Raw genomic sequence first — 23,311 nt, forward strand, 5'->3', positions numbered from 1 at the left:
CATCAGTGGATCTTACTCCCCGCCCCCTTCTCTATCTGATATTCAAACAAGGTTTACATTGACTTGCATGTACATTTATCTAGAAAATATCCCGTCTTTATATTTCATGTAATACATTCCAGCTTAAGAAAATATTTTTTGGCATAGTAAAAAAGAAGCTCTGTTGGTCTCCCTAATACTACAGATAGATGTGTTCAGCTCTGAATCCTTGAAGACAATGGTAAGTATGGGCTGTGTTCCAAAGGCCTTCTTGAATGAGTGGAAGGCACTTTTCTCATGCATGGTAGGAGTCCTGATTTCCTCAGATTCTCCCTTCTAGCTGTGGACCTCTGCACCACATTCCAAATTGTCCCAGAGCACCCCCCAAGCCTCAGGAATGGCTTTTCAGGCACAGCAGTAGATAGGAGGAGGCAAGAACTCCCCACTGTCTGAGCAGAACTCCAGTGATGTTTCTCTGCATTAGACCAATGGTACTGAGCTTAATAGGTACTGAACTTAATGGGTGAGCACTCAAGCTAATGTTGTCCCCATCTTTAAAAAAGGTTCCAGGGGAGATCCGGGAAATTACAGGCCAGTCAGCCTGACGTCAATACCGGGTAAGTTGGTGGAAACTATTATCAAAAATAAAATTAGTGGGCACATTGATGACCAAAAGCTGATGAGGAAAACTCAGCATGGGTTCTGTAAGGGAAGATCTTGTCTCACCAATCTGTTAGAGTTCTTTGAGGGAGTGAACAAACAAGTGGACAAGGGAGACCCGATAGATATTGTTTATCTTGACTTCCAGAAAGCTTTTGACAAAGTTCCTCATCAAAGGCTCCTAAGTAAGCTCAGTAGCTATGGGATAAAGGGCCAAGTCCTCTTGTGGATCAAAAACTGGCTAATTAATAGGAAACAGAGAGTGAGTATAAACGGGCACTTCTCACAGTGGAGGGTGGTGAGCAGTGGGGTGCCACAGGGGTCGGTATTGGGTCCAATGCTTTTTAACTTGTTTATTAATGATTTGGAATTGGGATTAAGCAGTGAAGTGGCTAAATTTGCAGATGACACGAAATTGTTCAGGGTGGTGAAAGCCAGAGAGGATTGTGAGGCACTCCAAAGGGATCTGTCGAGGCTAGAAGAGTGGGCATCCATGTGGCAAATGAGGTTCAATGTAGCCAAGTGCAAAGTAATGCACATTGGAACCAAAAATCCAAAATATAAATACAAGTTGATGGGGTCTGAACTGGCGGAGACTGACCAAGAGAGAGATCTTGGAGTCATGATAGATAACTCACTAAAAACGTCAGCACAGTGTGCGACTGCCATAAAAAAAGCTAATGCTATGCTAGGGGTTATTAGGAAAGGGATTGAAAACAAATCAGCCGGTATCATAATGCCTCTGTATAAATCGATGGTGAGGCCTCATTTGGAGTACTGTGTACAGTTCTGGTCGCCACACCTTAAAAAAGATATCATAGCACTGGAAAAAGTACAGAGAAGGGCAACTAAAATGATTAAAGGGTTGGAACACTTTCCCTATGAGGAAAGATTGAGGCGCTTGGGGCTCTTTAGCCTGGAGAAAAGACGACTGAGGGGAGACATGATAGAGGTTTACAAGATAATGCACGGGTTAGAGAAGGTCGAGAAAGATGTGTTTTTCTCCCTTTCTCACAATACAAGAACTCGTGGGCACTCTATGAAATTATTGAGCAGTCGGGTTAGAACAGATAGAAGAAAATACTACTTTACACAAAGGGTGATAAACACATGGAATTCGTTGCCACAGGAGGTGGTGGCAGCTACAAGCATTGCCAGCTTCAAGAGGGGACTGGACAAATATATGGAGCAGAGGTCCATTAGTGGCTATTAGCCACAGGAGATAGATGGTATTCTCTTTGTGGGGAGGTGGTGCTCTGTTGTCTTGGTGCTGGAAGGAAGGCAGTGGGAGGGCTTCTGGTGTCCTGGCCTCACTGACAGTCCTTTAGATGGCACTGGATTTCTAGCCACTGTGTGTGACAGAATGTTGGACTGGATGGGCCACTGGCCTGATCCAACATGGCTTTGCTTATGTTCTTATGTTCTTAAGCTTTAGGTAAAGTATGTAAACTTAGTTACATTAACAATAACATATGCAGGGGGAACTTTTGAGATCATCAAACAGAGCAGAATGTAATATCCATTTTTAAAAAAATCATTGAAGGTCATCAAGATTAAAATTCCTTTCCAAATGTATCAAGGCTGTTATGTACCACAGTGGAGTAGCACCTTTGCTTTCCCATTTATCCTGATTCCCTTCAGTAATGTTCAATATACAGCAGAGCATTGCTTCAGCGCAGGCTCACTGTAATCTCTACTGACTCACCCATCTCAACACTTGGTCTTCAATCTGATCAATGGCTGAACTTTTAATTATGCTTGGCATATGACACACTGTATAATTTTTTTTTATGGAAGGCAGTGTTTATTTAAACAGCTCATTTTCAGAGCACCCGACCTACTATACTTTATCATTCCCCACTCCAAAATGAAAGTTCACTTTTGGCAAAAATAACTCCTAGGTAGTTTTCCTCTTGCACGCTCCATATTTGTGAGGAACACGCACAAACAAAGCAATTTGTGTCAACTAATGAGCATGACTGTATGGTTTTTTTTTAAAATAAAAACTTAGGTGTCAGCTTTTCCGTATGTCCCCTCTGGTGGTCGGTAGTACTTTGGGAAAGCCATCAGCTGTATCATGTTGAAAGCATACTTTCTGCATTTGACATTCTTCAGTACATTTTCTATGCGGCATCCTTCTCTGGTGAAAAGGGGGAAAAAGACAACTTCATGAAACAAAGAATAAATAAATATGTTTTATTTGTATATTGCAGAGTTTCAGCAACAATTGAAGTAAAAATAACAAAGATTTAACTCTACAATATTTCCCCTCACAATTGATGATACATCTTACAAAATTAGATCCAAGGCCAGGCCCAATGCAGTTATTGCCCTTAGAAGTACATCATGGGATTTATGTATCTATCTTGCATTGTAGTTTGATTAAATACTTTATGATATATTCTGAGTCTAACTTTAGAAATATATTTTTCTTTTAAATTTTTTAAATTTTTTCCACATTGTTTTCATTTGTTTCTGCTGTACATATTAAACTTCACATACTGTGTGAAGGTTCTACGGATAAGGCATTTTATTAAGTCTGGCCCTATAGATTAGAAAAGCAAACTTCCATCTTTGTCTTGTTTTCAATATGTTTAGCTTTGCAATGAATGAAAAAGAAAACAGCTTTTTAATCACCTGATCCAACTCTCTGCATTACAAAGAAAAGATGCTTGTTCACATACAGTACAAAAGTCACAAGAGCCAACATGGTGCATCAAGAGGCCAACAAGACTTTGCTTAAAAGAATATAAATGTGCTTTGGAAAGCAAAAGCAACAGTTACAAACAGGTTAATTTTGTTACAAAACAGAACTTATCTAGTGCCAGAGAATGGCTTGACAGAAACAGGTTAGTTGCAACAAAGAAAAAAAGTGAACTTAGTTGCTCAAACAGAAGACCCTACTAGCAAGTAACAATGAAAAAGAGCTGAATGAAAACCAGACTTTCAAACTGACCAGCCCAGAATACTCAACCTAGGCTGCAGCTACTCATTGCTAGATATTATGCTATAGCAACACTTTACAACTGGACTGGCTTGTCCACACTCCACAGAGGAAAATCCAGGTTGCAAATGATTGCTAAAGTGCAACAACAGTGATGATGCAGCCCTACATGCAACGTGTGCCTGTGCAAATTCATGTTTCACTTCCTCGTACTTTGTGATCGATTAAGGGCTGATTATTGCAATAGATAAAAATATCCCCATACAGTGAGTGTTCCAAGCGGCCTCCCAGTGTGAAAACTAAAAAGCTATCACATGTAAGGAAAGCATCATTTCTGAGGTGCTAATCCTTGGCAATGTTCACATCTCATTGCTTGTCTGTGTGTTTCAGAGAGGGGCAAGTGATTTCTGCAAACAGGTCCCCATGAAGGTGGTAAAGTCACCACATAAATTTTCAAATTGGCCTTGAATATGAGCTTCACATTTGGTGACTCAGAACTGTATCTGATTAAGGAGTCACTAATATAAATTGCCTTTCTTAGAACTAATGACAGTGCAGAGAGGTTTCCTAGGAATAAAATGCAGATTCAACCACTTGATGCATAGTATGCCTTCTTCATTTCTTAAAAAAAAAAGTTGAAAAAAATACAGTTAAAGACATTGGCTTTTTAAAGATAAAGTTTGCAGGTCTGAAGATGTAGAAATAATACAGCACTTCTTTTTGAAATCTTAAGCTGTTGTAGTTCATAGAAAAGAACAGAAGTTTACTGATATTTGGCTAATAATAAAGCAAGACTTAAAATAAGCCACACAACCAGCAAATGAGAGCTGACAAGCAGCAAGGCGACAGGATAGAAGTGACGAGAAGTTGGCTTGTTATCAGTTAGACAGCCTGTCTCGGGATCATCCGATTCATTCAGTGCTCCCTGGGTTTGTCTGCTGTTAAACAGGGGAAGTTAGGAACAAACAAGAGACTGTTTAATATAAGAAAAAGGCAACACTTAGGTATTCCAACAACCAATACACTAAAGCGGCCATATGATGTGAGAAGTTTATACTAAATAATTCTATTTTAAGGTTACTTTGCACATAGATTAGGAAAGCATTCCAAACGTTTAAGGCTACTCTATAAGCTAAACAGAAAAAAAAGTGTCCAGTGAAATATAAAGCCCCGCCAATCTTTTGCATGTTAAAGACACATTCACAGGGCAGAAGCTCTTAATGGAACACCCTCCCAAGGGAAGCAAACAAATGCTATGAAGTGGAATAAATGGATAAATGACTTTCAGGACAGCAAACAAGAACAAATGGGCATGGTGCAAAGCTGCACAGAGCTCTGATGCAACATGGCATGCAGAGCGTTTCCCAACATTAAAATGGAGGGGGAATTCTCTCCCTTGGGGAGCTTGACTTGGTCCCTGGAGCGCCACATGCAAACCTGAGGGTGTCGTTTCATAACAACCCAAGCAAAATGGCTTCCTTCTATTTAGGATTTTTTAAAAAAGCTTTACTTGGTTTTAAGTACTTTCTTAAACAAAAATATTAAGAGAAATAATGTGAAGTTGAAAACTCAGTACTGACCTGAGGCTAACATTCGGTTTTAAATATCACTAACCTTTAATTAGCTCACAAATATTATGTCCAAAAAGTGTCATTAGATATTTGATTACAATTTAGAATCATGGGCTTTAGGAATTATTGGTTTTACAAAGGGTTTTTTTTCCAAAGTTTTTTCCCTCTAACCCAGCTATAAACATAAAGCTTTGGAAAATATTTATACACACTTGCTACTGGGGTTTATAATTAAAGCAGTAGTACTCATTCTATTGCTCAAGAGCCACATGTAGTTCTTTCACATGGCACCTCTGGCTTTTCTTCCCATTTCAGTTTCTGGGGGGTGGCTCCATACCTGTGACAGAATGCCCAGAAGTAAATGCTTGCAACAAGTAAATTAGTGTAATTTAGTTTTCATTGCACTGAAACATTATTTGGTTATGTTTAAAGTTATATATTTAATATACATTATTATACGCTTAGTATTATTGTTTGTGTGTTTGGTGGGGTAGTGAGTAGGACATACAATAGTCATGTGGCTCTTTTGCTTGCCAGTGATTGCAAATGTGGCTGTCTGCAAGCTACAGAGTGAGTTCATGAGATAGTGGCATGTCTCCATTGGCAGACTTTGCACAGCAGGATTTTCCCATTAAACTTTTCTGCTACAGGCTAGAGATCAGTTCTGGAGAAAAAAGCCGCTTTGGAGGGTGGATTGTATGGCATTATACCCAACTGAGGTCCCTCCCCTCCCCAAACCCTGTCCTCTTCAGGCTCCACCCCCAAATCTCCAGGAATTTTGTACACCTGGAGCTGGGTTCTACCTGGGCACAGAAATGCTGTTCCATTGGAGGAGCTGTGAGGTTTGATACATTCCACTGAAATAGCTGAAATAAAACAAATGTAACATGCTTATGGGAATCAGTCCCCCAGTTCTCCTTCCTTTTGATTAGCTGATCTAATGTGCTCTTTGGTTGGAACTTGGGGCTTGCTGGCATGTTGACTTTCAGCATATTATTCTTGGGACAGAAACAGTGACATGACAATCTTTATACTTGTTGTGTACTTGCCTTTCTGTAGGGCATGATCTTCTACCACTCACCCGAGCTGTACCCATGCAAATATGAGTCCCTGTAAGGCTAAACCTCTATTTTTTTCTTCCCTGGCCTTATCACTTGCAAGCAGACTTATCACTTGCAAGCAGACATCATTGGATATGGAAAGTCTGTGTGGGCATTTCATATTGCCTTCCTACACTGTATAGCTCAATTTCATAAGGTGCAAATTTCATGTCCAATGAACTGGGAGATGGAAGAGGAAACTGAAAGACCCACAAAACCTCCCATTCTTTGGAATGACTTGGTGTAATGCCAGCATGGATATGATGAGACGGGCAAGGGAAGAAATTAGCTCTATAGAGAGCTTGCAAAGGGAAAGATGATGTCCATAGAAGTGTTTAATGCAGAACTGCCAGTTTGCAATAAATACATTTTTCATCTTACTCAATTAAGCAAGGCTGTACTAGAAAAATAAACACATGGCACCTGAGAAACAGTTAATTTCTCTATCTCATCCATCTCTCCCACCCTCACCCCAATCTTCAGATTATGAGAAAGAAGACTAAGAAAGAGTCCAAATCTAGGATTCTTTTAAATTTATAAACTCTTTGTACTTCTTCTATATTATGTTTGCATTAGATTGTCTAGTAGAAATGGGGGAGGGGGTGATTAGGGAGAGAATTATCTTTATCAGTTTTAAGTGGTAACACAGATAATTGCTTTTTTTAAAATGAAAAATAACCCACTGCATTTACACTGCCATAGAGGATTTTAATGTTTAGCATGTAAATACATTTGAGTGTATTAAAGCAAGGGCTTTGACTATTGGTTACTGTAGTTAAATGCAGACCTCTGAGGTGAGATGGAGGAGGGGCTGGATAGGTGAATAGAGTGTGCTGTGATTGGATGGTAGCTGGGCAGGGTGAACTGCAGTTAGTCAAAGTGCTGACAAAAAGTGTTCATTCTGTCAAGTTCAGTGAATCTGTGTGGAGTTCTGAGAAATTCTGTCTAAGTCAGGCAAACTGTGTGTCAGCCTTGGCAGTTTATTCTATCTAGGTCAGGCAAACTGTGTGGAAAAGCCTGAGTGAATCAATGGCTGATTCCACATACATTGGATAATGCACTTTCAATGCACTTTAACAATTGTTTTGAAGTGGATTTTTTGTTTCACACACGAAAAATTCAGTTCCAAATGATCTCTAAAGAGGATTGGAAGTGCATGATCCAACGTGTGCAGAATCAACAATATGTCTCTGTGGATAAGATGAGCATTTATTCTGTTAATGAAGAGCTGTGCAGAAAATTAGTTTGTGTGACTAGGTCTGTGAAAATACCTTTAAGAAAATATAATTATTTTTGAAACCATGAAGCTTAAGAACTATTTTGAAACCGGCAAGCTTATGAACCTATTCTGAAACCAATACGCTTATCAATACTCTGCAACCATCATGCTTTTCTACTTATAAATAAAGTCTACTTTTGGTTATGCAAAAACAGATCCCTTTCTTACCTCACTCCCCCCATGTGCTGACTGTTCTGTCATACTACCATCTATAATACCAGTTAAACTGAATCAATCTAAGGCGAAAGCCTTTGGTGGCAGTGAAAACTAGGGCAAAATGTCACAGGTGGTGTTAGCAGTGGGATTCAAACCCCCAAGGGAAGGTGTTCTCGAGGCATAAAGCTTGAGAACACCTGAAGCTCTGTGTGTGGAAATAAAAGGAGAGTTGGTTGTGACCAGAATCATCCTGAGGTAAGAGTTTAAGGTAATAAATAAGGAGCTGTAATTAAGGTCCAAGGCAAGGTTAACAAAAACAATGATATTACAAAGATAAAATTAAGTCATCCCACATAGCTCTGAAAATCATATTCCAAATATTATTAGTTATAACTTCTTTATGGTTAGAACTTGGATATCCTGAGAAACATCTCCCTGAGTTGCTAAATGAACATATTGCAGTTTTCAATACTTGTAGGGTTTATTCAAGACTGCAGCAATTAATCTCCACACAATACCAGGTTTCTGAAAAACTGTTGCCAAATAAATGACACAGAACTTGCTATCCGAGCAGCCTATCAGATTAAGAACATTGCATTTTGCTAAACAAAGTGTTCGTGGCAAACATTGAACTGTTAGCAGCCAATGTAAAACTTGTAAAGATTTTTTGCAATTGTAATTGAAGTTCTTGAGAGGTAGGTTCTGCAGTCAGGATCTTTTGTGAGGGAAGGAGGCTTTAAATGTCAAAAGCTGGTTTGCATTGACTTAGATCAAGTGGAATGCTTAATGCATTATTGGCAAACATCTTACTAATCCTGTTTTCCTTGACCTTGCCTAAGTCCTTTCATTTGTTTCATTCCTTATGCTATCTAGTGATCCATCACTTTGTAGGCTAGAGCTGTGGAAATCAAAGTACATTGCTGATGATAGGAAGAATCAAGATCCTTCCTCTCTACACTGGGGCCATTTTGCCCCTCCCATGCCCTGAAAAAAGAAGCAAACATCTTGATGCCAACATGAGTTACTGCCTGTAAGACATGAGAGGGGGAAAGCCTCACAAAGGCTCGGGCAAGAGAGGCGTTCTGTGCTGTTGCATGGAAGCTGGAGAGTCAGGAGCCCAGGGAAAGGGACATATGTCTGATTTTAATTTGGATTGACCACCTAAATCTTGGGCTGCTATGCTAGTCTTTAGTAAAATTAAATTCTAGCAAGGTCACAAAAATTAAGCAATTTCTATAAGCACTGAGACACTACCATCTGAGATAGAACAAACTATAGCTCAGGTATCTACCAACGTATCTATTTCCTAGACTAAACTAAGTAAATCAGTGTTCCCATTTAAGTTCAAATACAGTACCACAGGATATCCTTATAATCGGGTTAAGGCATGCTTCAACTGAGATGAAATCCTGCACTTAATTAGGTATTAGTGGAACGTCTGAGCATGAATGAAGTCTTCAGTTCACTTAGGCTAAAATACCTGTCACAGTACTTTGCACTTGTCAGCAGTACCCAGCCCTGTCTTGACAGAAAAGATAAATCTCCCAATCCCAAACTAGATATTGTAGTACATGGTAAGATCAGAGGATGTGGTCTCTTGTTTCCCACTGAATTGTTTTGACCTCAGGATGAGCTAAATGCCTTCTCAGTCTTTTGAAAAATATGCATTTGGCAAGTTAATGGATAAGAGGGCAGCGTACAAGTATTTAAAATAATAATCTTTTAATTTATGTGAAAATTAAAAAAAGAAAAGGGAAAAGTGGCACTCATATAAATGGGAGACAAATGTCATTAAAATCAGGAATGAACATCAAAGCCGATGCAAAGGTAATACTAATCTGACATTAATTTCTGAAACTTTATAGCTCCAGCCAAAATCAAAGATGATAGACAAAGAATTCCTGATGCAAAACAGAGATATTTAAATAGAAACATGCAAAGTATTTGGAATTTAATACCTTTGCTTGGCAATGCTCATGGTTATAAATAGAAACTTGGGACATCAAAATAGACTTTTATAAAAGGCTCATTCACACTTTCATTTTAACCCAGTTATCTGTTGCTGCCCCAACTATGTGTAAAGCAATGTGGGGATGGTGATTTCAAACAGCATTTGCATCCATTTATGAACCATTTGTGAACTGTATATGAATTGTTGCAGACATCTCAGATAGCACAGATACTTTTTCAGTGCTGCACGTTTTTTTACAAAATGGGTCAGACTTTAGCACTACACTACTACAGCATCACTGTACTAATATGGTGATACCAGACCATAGATGCAATACCAATGTTCATCACTGTTGCACTGTAGAGAAAATTACTATCCAATATAGAAGTGGGGGGATGGCAGAATGAACTAGAAATGGGCAGGAAAATAAAAATGGTGGCACTGATAGAAGCACAACAGACATTTTAAACAGCAAAACGTAGTAAATCAGAAGAACACAGAACAGTTGAGAACAGGAGAAAGGGGTTTACAAAAAAACCCTCACTCTTCCCTGTGTTGCAAATTCACACATTCAGCATGTCCTCTTCCTGACCACCACACCCCACCTACGACCACCCTGGGCCTTGTGTTATGGCTGTGCCCATAGTTTTAATGGTAGTTTTATAGTAGCCACGTACTGTTAGAGGTGCCTGAATTCGGTTTGTTAAATTAGTTTTATATTTTTACAATGTTTGAATGTATATTTTCTGTTGTAAGCCGCCCTGAGCCCATTTGCAGGGAGGGCGGGGTATAAATCAAATTAAATAAGTAATAAATAAATAAAGGAAATGCAAGCAGCTTTGTGTGAAAAGGTAAAAAATACCCATTAGCAACTGGCAGCCAAACTGGTTGTGTCTGAATTGACACAAAGACTGTGTGAAATGGGCATTAGTATTCTATTACCTTAGCAAAGGTTATTTTCTTTGAAGCAGTTTCAAGCATTGAAATTATAACTAAATTATGCTTTAATGCTCAGCAAATCAACTATTTATAGTAATACCTTTATATTTAAAATCCCGTTATCCAGGCGGTGTATCAGAATGATCAATATCTGAGAAACAGCTCCTTAAATTTCAAACAAATTCCAATCCAATTGTACAGCAAAGCCAACTGTGTGCCAAGTAAGACATCAATGCCCTCTGGCCACTGCCCTTCATGCTGCTTAGCATGGTCTCCTCATTCCTTTCAGTGCACAAATCTGTCAGTTGTGATGGTTCTCAAAAGTGTGAGATGAGTTTCCCTAGAGAGACTACAATGGTTCCTGAGAAGGCCTGAAATGAGCTTCCTTGAAACAGAAGACAAAGCACACCAACAAACAATAACTAGAGTTATACAATATATCCTTCCCTTGGGCTTACCATTCAGGATACAACTGTGTAATAATCACAAGCCTTGGTTGTTGGGGGTTTTCCGGGCTGTATTGCCGTGGTCTTGGCATTGTAGTTCCTGACGTTTCGCCAGCAGCTGTGGCTGGCATCTTCAGAGGTGTAGTCTTTTGGTGCTACACCTCTGAAGATGCCAGCCACAGCTGCTGGCGAAACGTCAGGAACTACAATGCCAAGACCACGGCAATACAGCCCGGAAAACCCCCAACAACCATCGTTCTCCGGCCGTGAAAGCCTTCGACAATACAATCACAAGCCTGTTTGTTCCCTAGTTTCCCTACCACAAGACTTTTAAAGTGACTGCTTCTTCTATTTTCCTTTTATCCCCTTGTCCGATGGCAGAAAAAACATGGATAGGAACAGCCAGGAAAACTACTGGTTCAACATACAGAGAGTCTTACCCAGGAGCTTTTTTTCTGGGGAAATAGGTAGGGAAACTCTCACCCGGGGCAGCTCCCAGCAGAAGCTGGCACCCCTGTTACTGTACGTGCATGCGCAAAGCGTGTGCATGCTCCTGGGACTGTGCACTTCTGGGAAGTGATGTCATCGCACCCCTCTGGAAGGAAGGAAGGAAGGAAGGAAGGAAGGAAGAAAAAAAGAAAGAAAGGAAGACTTGGAAAGAAGGAAAGAGGAAGGAAGGGAGGGAGGAAGGAAGGAAGGAAGGAAGGGAAAGAAGGAAAGAGAGAGAGACAGACAGACAGAAAGTAAGTAAGTAAGTCATGGAAAGAAGGAAAGACAAAGGGAGGGAGGGATGAAGGAAGGAAGGAAGAGAAAGAAAGGAAAGAGAAAGGAAGGAAGGGAGGAAGGAAGAGAAAGAAGGAAAGAAGGAAAGAAAGAAAAAGAAAGAGAAAGGAAGAGAAGGAAAGAAGGAAAGGCATGGAAAGAAGAAAAAAGAAAGGAAGGGAGAGAGGGAGGAAGGAAGGAAGGCTTCAGCTGAGACCCCCTCCTCTCAGCTGAAGTTTAAAGCCTGTTTGGGGCTTCCACGGCTTCAGCTGGCCAGCAGGGAAGTCTTGGGCTGCAGGGAGAGGTGCCCAAATGGCGTTCCACCGCATTCCGGCTGAAAAAAAGCCCTGCTTTTATCTATGTGGACTGGCCCTATTACACAGAAACCAACATGCTACTCCCAGATGTAACACGTGATGGTGGCTGATGGTGGAGTTTTGTTCATTGCAACAAAATCTGAGAAATCCTTGCCAATGAGATTTTGCATTTGCTCAAAAGGAGATGCATTGTATTACAGCACTAAAAGAACATAGAGTGGAAATGTAGAACAAATAATAATGATTTTTTTTTGTAAAAAATGGCAAGTTTCAAGAACTGTCAATGTGTGTGGATGTGTGCACAAATGCACACTTAAGATTATATTACTGGCATATGTGAAGAATCAATGCTTATGTCTGTCATTTCACTTTTTAGGTTATATCAGTTTCAGCAGAAATAGTTTGAGCACTCACTCAACTCGCCCACTTAAATCAATGTGGCTAAAGTTTTCTTTCATTGTGCCCTCTGGAAATGTCAGAGAATTATTCTGGCTACACAAAATGAAATCAAGAAGAATGATCACACATGATGCACGCAATTTGACTACTGTTGGATTATTTATTTATTTATTTGATTTGATTTATACCCCTGCCCTGCCCGTGGACGGGTTCAGGGCGGCTTACAACATAAAATGTACATTAAAACATCATAAAAATATAAAACTAATTTAATAAACCAAATTCTTAACAGTATACAACTACTATAAAACTACCATAAAAACCATGGGCACAGCCATAATACAAGGCCCAGGACAATTGTAGGTGGGGCATGGCAGTCAGGGAAGAGGACATGCTGGCTGTGTGAATTACATCAGGGAGACTTTTTCATTTCCTTTTTCCTTTTTCCTGGATAACAAACAGATGAACCACCAAAACAGCATCAGTAACTGATGCATACCCTCATGACACTTTGTCAGTTTCTATCTTTCTTCATGTAGGTTTGACGACAAACAATAGGGTTAAATTGTTTGCTGGGGGAAGTCCCAAGAGACAAAAATGTTTTTATTTCGCCTGTCTTTCACGTCAACATTGGGACAAAGAAAGAGAATGTATTACTGGAAGTGGAAAAAGAAAATTGGCATGCTGTCTTCTCTTATTTATCTGCTTCAAAAAGCAATGGTTGATCGCACAATTATTGAGAGCTGATCCCAGTGCCCAGAAGGAAGAAAGTGGGTGAGCATTCAAAAAGGGTCTGAACTTTTGACTAGTTGACTATCTGGATGCTTTTTTCCTGTATATGGTCATTATCATCACTAGGGGTGTGCATACCAGAAAGAAACAAGACAAAAATAACCTCTGGAAATAGCTGTTTTGTTTTATTAAAGCAGCTTTTGGAATGCTGAACCAAATCTGGGAAACTAAATTGTAATGCATCCCTCCCAACAAAAAGTTTGTGCATTTCATTTCATATCTTCTGGAAGCAGGTAGGCACTGGGCTTGCCTCTCAGGGCAGCATCTTGTTTTCCTGAACAACATTCACCAATCAGATCAGATTCCAAGGGGAGGGAGACGGTATGTTATTAATTAATTTTGTTGGTGGGAAGGGGGAATGAGAACAATGCATCTCTCCTCCATGAATCAGGTCCTCACAAGGGGAGACCCTTCCCTTTCCTGCCTATCAGCTTTGGAAACGTTTGAAAGGGGGACTTCAATCATAGACTGCAATTTGGGGAAAAAATTCCCTGAGTATAAGCACTATTGAATAACATGAGACTTACATTTGAGTAGACCTGCTGGTGTGCATCTTGGGTTTTTTTTGCAGCATTACCCAAGCACTGGTCTATCTCCCCAACCTGTATCAGGGCACTTGGAGTTGCTGTGTGGAAAAGTGTTGGGAGTGGTGGAGGTGGCAGCTTGTTCAATCACTCAAACTTGATAACAGCCCTGGAAACTTCAATCCTACACTACAATTTTAAAGACGCTTCCCTGGAAGTAAGCTCTATTGAATAACATGGGACTTACATCTGAGTAGATCTGTTTAGGATTGCTTCCATAGCCATTCAGGGCTCTCTGTTTTTCTGAGTCAACTGGCAAACGTGTACTTAAAAAACCCTTCCAAAAACAATCCTGCCCGCCCCCTCAGCCAGAGGAAAACTTATGGGAAAAACATAGGTTTGTTTTTTGCAGGGAGGGGAGGAATTTACCCAATCATTCTGCCTGCCTGCACTTGAGCGATGAAGAAGATGGGCAGTGAAAATGCCCCATTTTGCAGCAGAACACTGAACATCAAAAGAAAGGATTGGCTTCGCTCCTCATCATGGGAACAAAACTACAAAGCACACAAAAAAAATAGCAGCAACACACAACAGCAGAATGCAAAGTTATTGTTAATACAGAAAAATAAAAAGTGAACATGAAGCAGGATTGTTTTTAATATTGCTAGTTGCACTGCCTACTTGGGAGCGTCCCACTGCCACTGCCTTGACCACAAATATTCATCTTCTACAGTTCATTGTTGTATGTGCATGAGTTATTGTGCTTGAAGAAAAACTCAGTTCATCAATGGACTAGGACAGAGACTAAAGGTTGATGGGGGTTTTGGTTAAGTGCAAAAACAGCTGCCCTAGAGCCTCGTTTCCCCACTCCCTTTTAAAAGAACAGTGTGTGCATGTGCAGCCATCCAACACTTGCCTTGATCCCTTCTCCAATCATTCTTTGGGGTCTATAAACAATGAACCCCATTGTTGTGTGTGCTCAGACCTGGTGCATTGATGGTTTAGAGGGAGGACTTTAAACTAAATCCTGCAGGGGAGGGAGACAAAAACCCAAAAGCTAATATGATACCAGTAATTGCTGACAAGAGTGTTAATGATGACTGGAAAGGGGCACATATGCAGGGACCTGTTAATTTGCAGGTAAAGACAAATATGAAGCACTCAGGGTACATATACCATGGATTCCAATGTCTCTACACTAATGTGTAGAGTATGGAAAGCAAACAAGAGGAACTTGAAGTCTTAATATAGGAAGAGAACTATGAGCTAATAGGCATTACTGAAACTTTGTGGGATGAGACACACAATTGGAATATTAGGATTGAAAGGTACAACATGTTTTTGTTTTTTTAAAAAGACCAATAAGGAAGGGGGGAGTAGTAGCATTATATATCAAGGATGTATATACTTATGAAGAAATACTTAAATCTGAACAGGGAAGGTCAGTTGAGAGCCTCTGGATAAAAGTAAAAGGAGAAAGAAATAATAATGATATTACGTGGGAACAAATGATATTGCCCGGCACAGTCCAGAATGCATTAAAAGACACTTGTGGCTCTGGGTAAAAAGGCTAAGGACCTGGGAGCACAGGTTGTGTTTTTGTCAGTTCTTCCTGTCATCGGCTGTGGTTTAGAAGGGAAAGAAGAATGCTGCAAATAAATGACTGGCTACGTAGATGGTATCATCAGGAGCGGTTTGATTTTTTGGACCATGGCTTACACTTTTGAGATGAAGATCTAATATTGAAAGATGGTTTATACCTAACAAGGGTAGGAAAAAATATGTTTGGTAAGAGCCTTGCAAACCTGATAAGGAGGGCTTACTAAATCCTATGGGGGAGAGAGACAAAAATTCAAAGCCTGTAACTGGAGAAGGGAACATTGAAGACCTGCAGGGAGTGGAACAGATGTTAGGAAACATTAACTCGCTGGTAAGCACAGAAACAAAAACCTCAGGGCATATAACTCATGGCTTCTGATGTCTCTACACCAGTGGTCCCCAACCCCTGGGCTGCGGACCAGTACTAGTACTGGTCCATGGCCTGTTAGCTACCGGGCCACGGAGAAGGGGCTGGAAGGCAAGCAGTGAGGCAGCCGGCTTCCCCACTTGCCTCCTCACTTCCCCGCCTGCTGCACCACCGGGGAGCCCACAGCACCGGTGAAGGGGCGGGAAGGCGAACGGCGAGGAAGCTCACTTCCCCACTTGCCTCCCTGCTTCCCTGTCTGCCGGGCCACTGGAGTGCCCGACTCCCATCATGCCTCTGGGTCTCTCCTCCTGCTCCCAGCTGGCACACACGCAGTTGCTGCCTCGTGCTGTGGTCAGTGTGGCTGCGCTTGCTAGAGCTGCTGCTGCTGCCCTGCCCTCACGCCTTTGTGTGCTGGGTCACTGCAGGGCAGCCATCCACCTTGCGCACTGCCTGCTGCCTGCCCCAGTCTGCCTTTGCTTCCTCTGGTCAGCCAGCTGCCCTGAACATCGCCAAATGAGTAAAAAACAAACATTGCTGCTTTGAAAAGGGGGAAATACCCAATGATGAGACAGCAGAAGATTCTCAGACTGCCAATGAAAAGGAAGGTGCATTTAAAAGAAAATACCAAGAGTCCTCCTATCATCCCCAGATGAGACTGTCTAGTTGCAGGAAAACAAGCTCAGGGCTCCCACTGATTTTGCATTGTGGTGAGTTGTATAATTATTTCATTATATAATGTAATAATAGAAATAAAGTGCGCAATTGCATCATCCCAAAACAATCCCCCCCCCCCGCCCGTCTGTGGAAATATTGTCTTCCACAAAACCAGTCCCTGGTGCCAAAAAGGCTGGGGACCACTGCTCTGCACTAATGAACAGAGTATGGGAAACAAGCAGGAGGAACCTGAAGTCCTAATACAGAAAGGGGACTATGACATAATAGGCAATACTGAAACTTGGTGGAATGACACAATTGGAATACTAGGACTGAGGGACACAACTTGTTCAAAAGAGATAGACAAGTAAGGAACGGGGGAGGAGTAGCATTATATGTAAAGGATGTATATACTTGTGAAGAAATACATGTATCTGAGCATGGAAATTCAGTTTAGAGTCTCTGGATAAAAATAAAAGGGATAAGAAACGTCAGGGCATGGAGGCCTCCCCCCACCCCGACTTACCTGTGCTACCCGGCGAGGGAGCCGCACCAAGGGCCAAGCCGGAGGAGGCGAGTGGCACTGGGCTGGGAAAGACCCTGGTTGCCTCTGAGATGGTGAGCAAAGGTGGGGCCCAGGACAAAGGAGGACACAGCGCAACAGAGGCGGTGAAGCAAGGCTCGGCAGCACCACATGGCCCTCCAGCGGTGTCTGCCTCTGACACCAGCGGGACTGGGCTGACGCTGGGTGCTGGGGCCGAGCCACGGTGATGGAGGGGCCTGGCACGTGCTGGCAGGATGCAGGGCGGCGCCCCACCCAGGCCAAGCAACAAGGCTCGGGCCTGGCAACAAGAACGCCCACGTTGGGCTGAGCCAGCCAGCCCCGTGCTGCATCGGGGCAGGGTGGGGCCAGTGAGGAACCCTGAATGCCAGGATGGGACGGGCGGCTCCCATACCATCATGGAGGGAGGGGGATGGGGAAGACGGGCATAGGGGAAAGCAAGAGGGAAGGTGGGGAGAAGGAGGAAGACTGCCCCATAAAAGCAGGCGAGACAACGAGGGCAGTGTGGCATAGTTGAGAAAGGAGAGGGAGAGCGAGCGAGAGGGAGAGAGAGGAATTGAAAGCAGTAGGGCAAGAGAAAGGAGAGGGAGAGGGAGTGAGAGGGAGGGAGAGGCATTGAAAGCAGCAGGGCAAGGGAAAGGTGCAGAAGGTGTTGGCTAGGCTGGAGCAGAGAGGGAACAGGGTGCTGTATACCCCCCCTCCTGCCACTTCTCCCACACCCCATTCTGAACTCCTACAATGAGCAGGTCAGCTGTAGGGGCAAAACTGGCTACAGCACCACCCTCTGGCCCTGATGCCCCAGCAGGCAATGCCTGCTGGGGCAAGAAATAATAGTGATACTATGGTGGGGGTCTGCTATAGACCACCAAGCCAAGCAGAGGACTTGGGTGAGAAACTCCTAGAACAAATCACAAAGTTCACAAAGAGATGGGACACAGTGGTCATGGGAGATTTCAGTTACCTGGATACCTGTTAGAAGTCTAACTCTGCTAAAAATGAAAGGTCAAATAAATTCCTGACTTGTCTTGCTGACTTGACTTGACTTGTCTTTCATTTTTAAGAAAGTAGAGAGGAAAACAAGGGGTTCTGCTATCTTGGACTTGATACTCACTAATAAGGAAGAACTGGTTGACGAGGTAAAAATAATGGGCACCCTGGGTAGAAGTGACCATGTAATTTTGGAATTTACAGTCATGGGGAAGGGAAAAGCTGTCCGTAGTCTGACATATAGGTTGGACTTCAAGAAAGCAAGTTTTAACAAACTGAAAGTTATGCTGGGTAGAATCACATGGTCAGAAATACTTAAGGAGAAGGGAGTTCAAGAGGAGTGGGAGTTTCTTAAAAGCAAAATATTAAAAGCACAATCACAAACGATTCCTATGGGAAGGGAACATGGGAGGAGCTTAAAGAGGCCATGGTGGCTTCATAAATAGCTTTCTAACGAACTGAGAAATAAAAAAGACTAATTTAGGAAATGGAAGGAGGGCCTTATAACCAAGGATGAATATAAACAAATAACTAATGCTTGTAGGGAGAGTGTTAGAAAAGCTAAAGCTCAGTATGAGCTTAGGCTAGCAAGAGATGCTAAATACAACAAAAAAAGGGTTCTTTGCTTATGTTCAAAGTAAGAAAAAGAGCAAGGACATGGTAGGCCTACTGCGAAATTGTAACAGGTGATGAAGAGAAGGCAGAACTGCTTAATTCCTACTTTTCCTCAGTCTTCTCCTGTGAGGGAAATGGTGCTCAACATGGCAATAAGAGAACACAAGAAGGAGGAAGGGAGTTACAGCCTAGGATCAACATAGAGATAGTACGTAAACACCTAGTTTCTTTAAATGGAACTAAGTCCTCAGGGCCAGAAGAATTGCATCCTGGGATACTAAAGGAACTTGCTGATGAAATTGTGGAGTTTCTGTCTATCATCTTTGAGAATTCTTGGAGAACAGGTGAGGTGCCTGAAGATTGGAAGCAGGCAAATGTTGTCCCCATATTCAAGAAGTGAAAAAAGGAGGATTCAGGTAACTACCAACCTGTCAACTTGACATCCATACTTAGAAAGTTTTTGAACCAATCATCAAACACTCAGTCCTTGAGCATTTAGAAAAGATGGCTGCGATTACTAAGAGCCAGCATAGGTTCCTCAAGACTAAATGTTATGTTAGCATAAACTTATTTCTTTTTTCAACAGAAGTATAGTGTCCGTATCATACAAAGTGATGGTTTTACTTTGTTCTTCTCTAGGTTGGATCTTACTTGGAATACTGTGTTCATTTCAGGGCACTGCAGTTTAAGAAGGATGTTGACAAGCTGGAATGTGTCCAAAGAGTGCAACAAAGATGGTGAGGGGTTTGGAGAGCAAATCCTATGAGGAAAGGTTGAAGGAGGTGGGTATGTTTAGCCTGGATAGGAGGTGACTGAGAGGTGACATGATAGCCCTCTTCATGTATTTGAAAGGCATAGAGAATGGAGCAGAGTTATTTTTTGTTTCCCCAGAGGGTTGGACCAGAACCAATAGGTTAAAATTAAAGCAAAAGAGTTTTCGGCTAAACATTAGGAAGAACTTCCTGACAGAGCAGTTCCTCAGTGAATAGGTTTCCTCCAGAGGTGGTGGGTTCTCCTTCCTCTGAGGTATTTAAGAAGAGGCTAGGTGGCCATCAGACAGCAATGATGATTCTATGACTCAATACAAATGTACAAGATCAGAAGAAGGAATGCATGAAGGGATTTGCTGGTGCTTGGCTCTCCTGGCCCTTTCTTATATGCCCAGGGTAATGCCAATTGCCATGGGGTTAGAAAGAAATTTTCTTGCAAGCTAGATTGGCCGAGGATCCTGGAGGTTTTTAACCTTCCTCTAGGCATAGATCAGGGGTCCCTGGGGGATATGGGTGGGGGTAGTGGTGAAGTCCCTGCATTGTGCAGGGGATTGGACTAGATGACCCTTGGGGTTTGTTCCAGCTCTATGTAGGACTGAATTCAGTGCAATTCTGGTGCTGTTGCATTCAAAAACAGCTGCCCCAAAGCCTTGTTTCCTCCCTTGTTGAAAAGAACAGCATGCATCTATGCATACGAGCCAATGCCCATCTTGCTCATGCACAATGGGCTGAAACACATCAGATCTGAGCTGGCACCAGCCCACCCGGAACAAACTAGTAATGGAATGGAATTATTCTGGAACCGAAACTGAAATTTTCTCAGTGCACAGCCCTAATCATCACTATCCCCATTTGCATGGCTTCTGCAGCAATACTTAGAATCTCTAAGCTGCTTAGGGACAGAGCACTCCACCTCTGCTCTATGGAGACAGCAAATTTATTAGGCTTGGTATTAAAATCATTCATCTTATTCCATCATTAACCCAAAGGAAAAAATAAGACATTTGCAAATTTACGTGCAGAACTCCAAAAGCTGAATTGGTTATAAAAGACAAAGCTCTAGAAGATCTTTGGACTTTTGTCTCAAACAGCTGATTCCTGTGGCATATACCAAACTGCTTTAGAAAAAGAGGGTTTTCAAGGTAAGTTTGGGGATATACTATGCATGTTTGAAGGGAAAATGTAGCGCCTCCCTCCCCCAACATGGTTTTCATAATCCTTTGAGTGTGTCTAAAATAGTTCCTTGGATCTCACCACTAGTCTTCAAGAGCGAATGTCCCCCTGGGACTTTGCAGACAATCACAGGGATTAAAAATGGATGAGTCACAGACTCAAGTATTTCTCTCCTTTTTATCCCATGCCCTTTTCCCAGTGTTATCTATATAGTTTATAAATTGAACAGGTCTCCCAAGCAGCTGCTCATAGCCAAGTGAATGGGACTGAACACATATTTAAATGTCAGATGTTCTAAGATTTTTTAAAAAATAAAATACAATACGTATGATATTACATGCAAGAAAAATTGACAATGTGAAATAAACAAATGCATCATTCTTGATGCATCAGTTGCATATTAATCTAGGCAGAAGGCAAAAGGTATCTTTTTGCATTTTTATTGGGATTCAATTAAAAAAAGCTGGGTATACCTCTTTTTAGTTTAGGCAATTCAGATATTACTGTTGTTTTGTTTTAAAGCCTTTACCTATAAGCTGCCTTGAGTGCCTTGTGGCAGAAAGGCAGATTAAAAATGTCTAAATTCATACATACATAGTGCTCAGTCCACGCCAACTGAGGGCATAGGGCTTGTGCACATGGAGGGACAGTCACTGAAACTAAGGGAGCCTGTTTTCTCCCTTCTGTTCATGGACATGGTCACACATGCCAGTACCACACTGGGCTCTTATGAAGAATGGGAGTGTTATGCATATTAACCTCTTCCTTGCCTTGGGGTCATGTCTTTATACACGCACCCATACACAAAAAGGTGGGAACTAAGAACTGATCCAAATATTACAGAGTCCTCATATTTGTTCTGGGGTTCCCACCCTGTGTAACAGTCAGACATTAGTTGCGGGTTCTCAGTTCTCTATGTGGTGCTTGATTCAAATTAGGACCATAACAAGTATGGAGTAGGGGTTTCAGCCTTTCCGCCTACACTATCTTCCCATCCTAAGATATTCCTGGGCTTGGTTTTTGGACCAGGGAACACATTGGCTTCTCCAATGTGTCCAATAGCACCCAAAGAACCATTTCATGTCAGGAAAATGTCATATGAAGAAGACCCTTCTCCACATGTGATGCAGTCCTGATTTGAATCAGACCCTGTGATAGGGTGGGGATGGAGAAGAACTTGTAATCCACAACTGATTGTAGCTCTGTTCAATGTTACAGTGAACAAATGTATAACCTGTTTGTTAGAAAGAGATAATATTAATTCACTTTACAAATGAAACCTGGATGTATGTGGAATTTCAATTATATGGTCAGCTGTATGTGCATTGAATATAAAATGAGAATTATTCAATGCACATATAATGAAAAATCTAGTGTATGCTGTACAGATTGTATATGTGTTCACTGTAACTTGTGAACAAGGGCTTGTTATACATGGTGGAGACCTCAGATGCAACCTGTGTACTCTGTGATGTATCAATCATCCCTAAACTTAATTAGTCCCTCTGGTGATCCTTGCACATGAGGGCACTGTAGATTAAGCCCATTGTGTCCCCAAGCAACAGCATTTTCTTCCAGAAACGTCATGGTTGCTCTTGGTTCTCTGAAACTTTGTGAATTCTATGACTCATGAAACTTCATTAAATGACTGTAAGAACAGGAAAAAATGCAATTAATAAGAATATGTGCAATTTTTAAATTCTTCCAACAAAAGCCATAAGAGATTGAAATCTCAACTTTACTGATATCTAACTTAATTTACTGTACAGTATTTATAGTCCACCTTTCTCTGAAGACTCAAGGCAGATCATATGCTTTTCATTACATGCAGAATTAAACCTAATTTTCATTATAGTGCATAGCTTTAATCATAAGAAAGATTTCCAGGTAAAGTTTCCCAAAATAAAACAAAAATGTGAAAAATGGCCTTTTGATTGAATGACTGCTTAGTCACTGGGATAAATAAATGAAAAACAGGAAGAAGAAATCTATTGTTCTTCTCTAAGAATATTTAGGAAGCATTCAATAGAATTGCAAACGGTCAAGATCGTTATTGAAGGAGCGGGGAAATTGAACTCAAATATGCTGGCAGATCAACCTCCCCACCCAGTGGATGTGAACAGGCCACACATAATTTTTCATGAAAATAGGTACTGGTTTTGTTGGGGACAAAGAGAGAGCAATTATTTTAGAAGCTGACACACATCTCTGCGTTAAAAGTCCACTATGGCAGCAAATATTAAATTCTCCAAACTGGAGATGAAATTCTCCCGTATATGCTCATCAAACAACACACCCTTTTGACAGCACTTTGCAGTCTTCTGCTTGAACTTATGTCCAAAGTTCCAAACATGAGTGTTCTCAATTTCCAAGTCCCCTACCTTTGCAATAAGTAATGAAAGAATTACTTATGACTTGGTAACACTCACTTTTTGAACTTTGGACATAAGTCAAAAGGGAAAGACTAATACTAAACAACAATTGAGGTTCGCTACACAGACCATGCAATGGCAATCCACCTCTGAACATCTCTTGCCTTGAAAACCCTATGGGGTTGCCATAAGTCCGCTGAAACTCAATGGCACTTTACACATAAACCTATTTCCTGGTTTAAAAGAGAGCAGACAACTAAGAGAAACTTGCTAATCTCATATCAGGGTCATATCAATCAAAATGTATTTTTATAAAGAGAACAGGATTAATATGTCTTCATCTTGAGAATCAGTTTTTCTGTTTTTTCTAACTCGCACCTGCGTTTCCAAAGG

At 41.4% G+C, this 23,311-nt stretch overlaps 1 protein-coding gene across 3 annotated transcripts in view; it reads right to left on the reverse strand.

The window, feature by feature from the left end:
* Positions 1–1,664: 1,664 nt before the first annotated feature.
* Positions 1,665–23,311, reverse strand: part of INPP4B (inositol polyphosphate-4-phosphatase type II B) — a 428,879-nt gene continuing 407,232 nt past the window's right edge. For all 3 annotated transcript variants that reach the window (XM_054990215.1, XM_054990214.1, XM_054990216.1), the window contains one exon: positions 1,665–2,779. In XM_054990215.1, coding sequence (XP_054846190.1) covers positions 2,647–2,779 — 133 coding nt within the window. In that variant the 3' untranslated portion in view covers positions 1,665–2,646. The remainder of the gene's footprint in view (positions 2,780–23,311) is intronic.

This window comes from Eublepharis macularius, chromosome 10, assembly GCF_028583425.1.
Source record: "Eublepharis macularius isolate TG4126 chromosome 10, MPM_Emac_v1.0, whole genome shotgun sequence".
Taxonomy (NCBI): domain Eukaryota; kingdom Metazoa; phylum Chordata; class Lepidosauria; order Squamata; family Eublepharidae; genus Eublepharis; species Eublepharis macularius.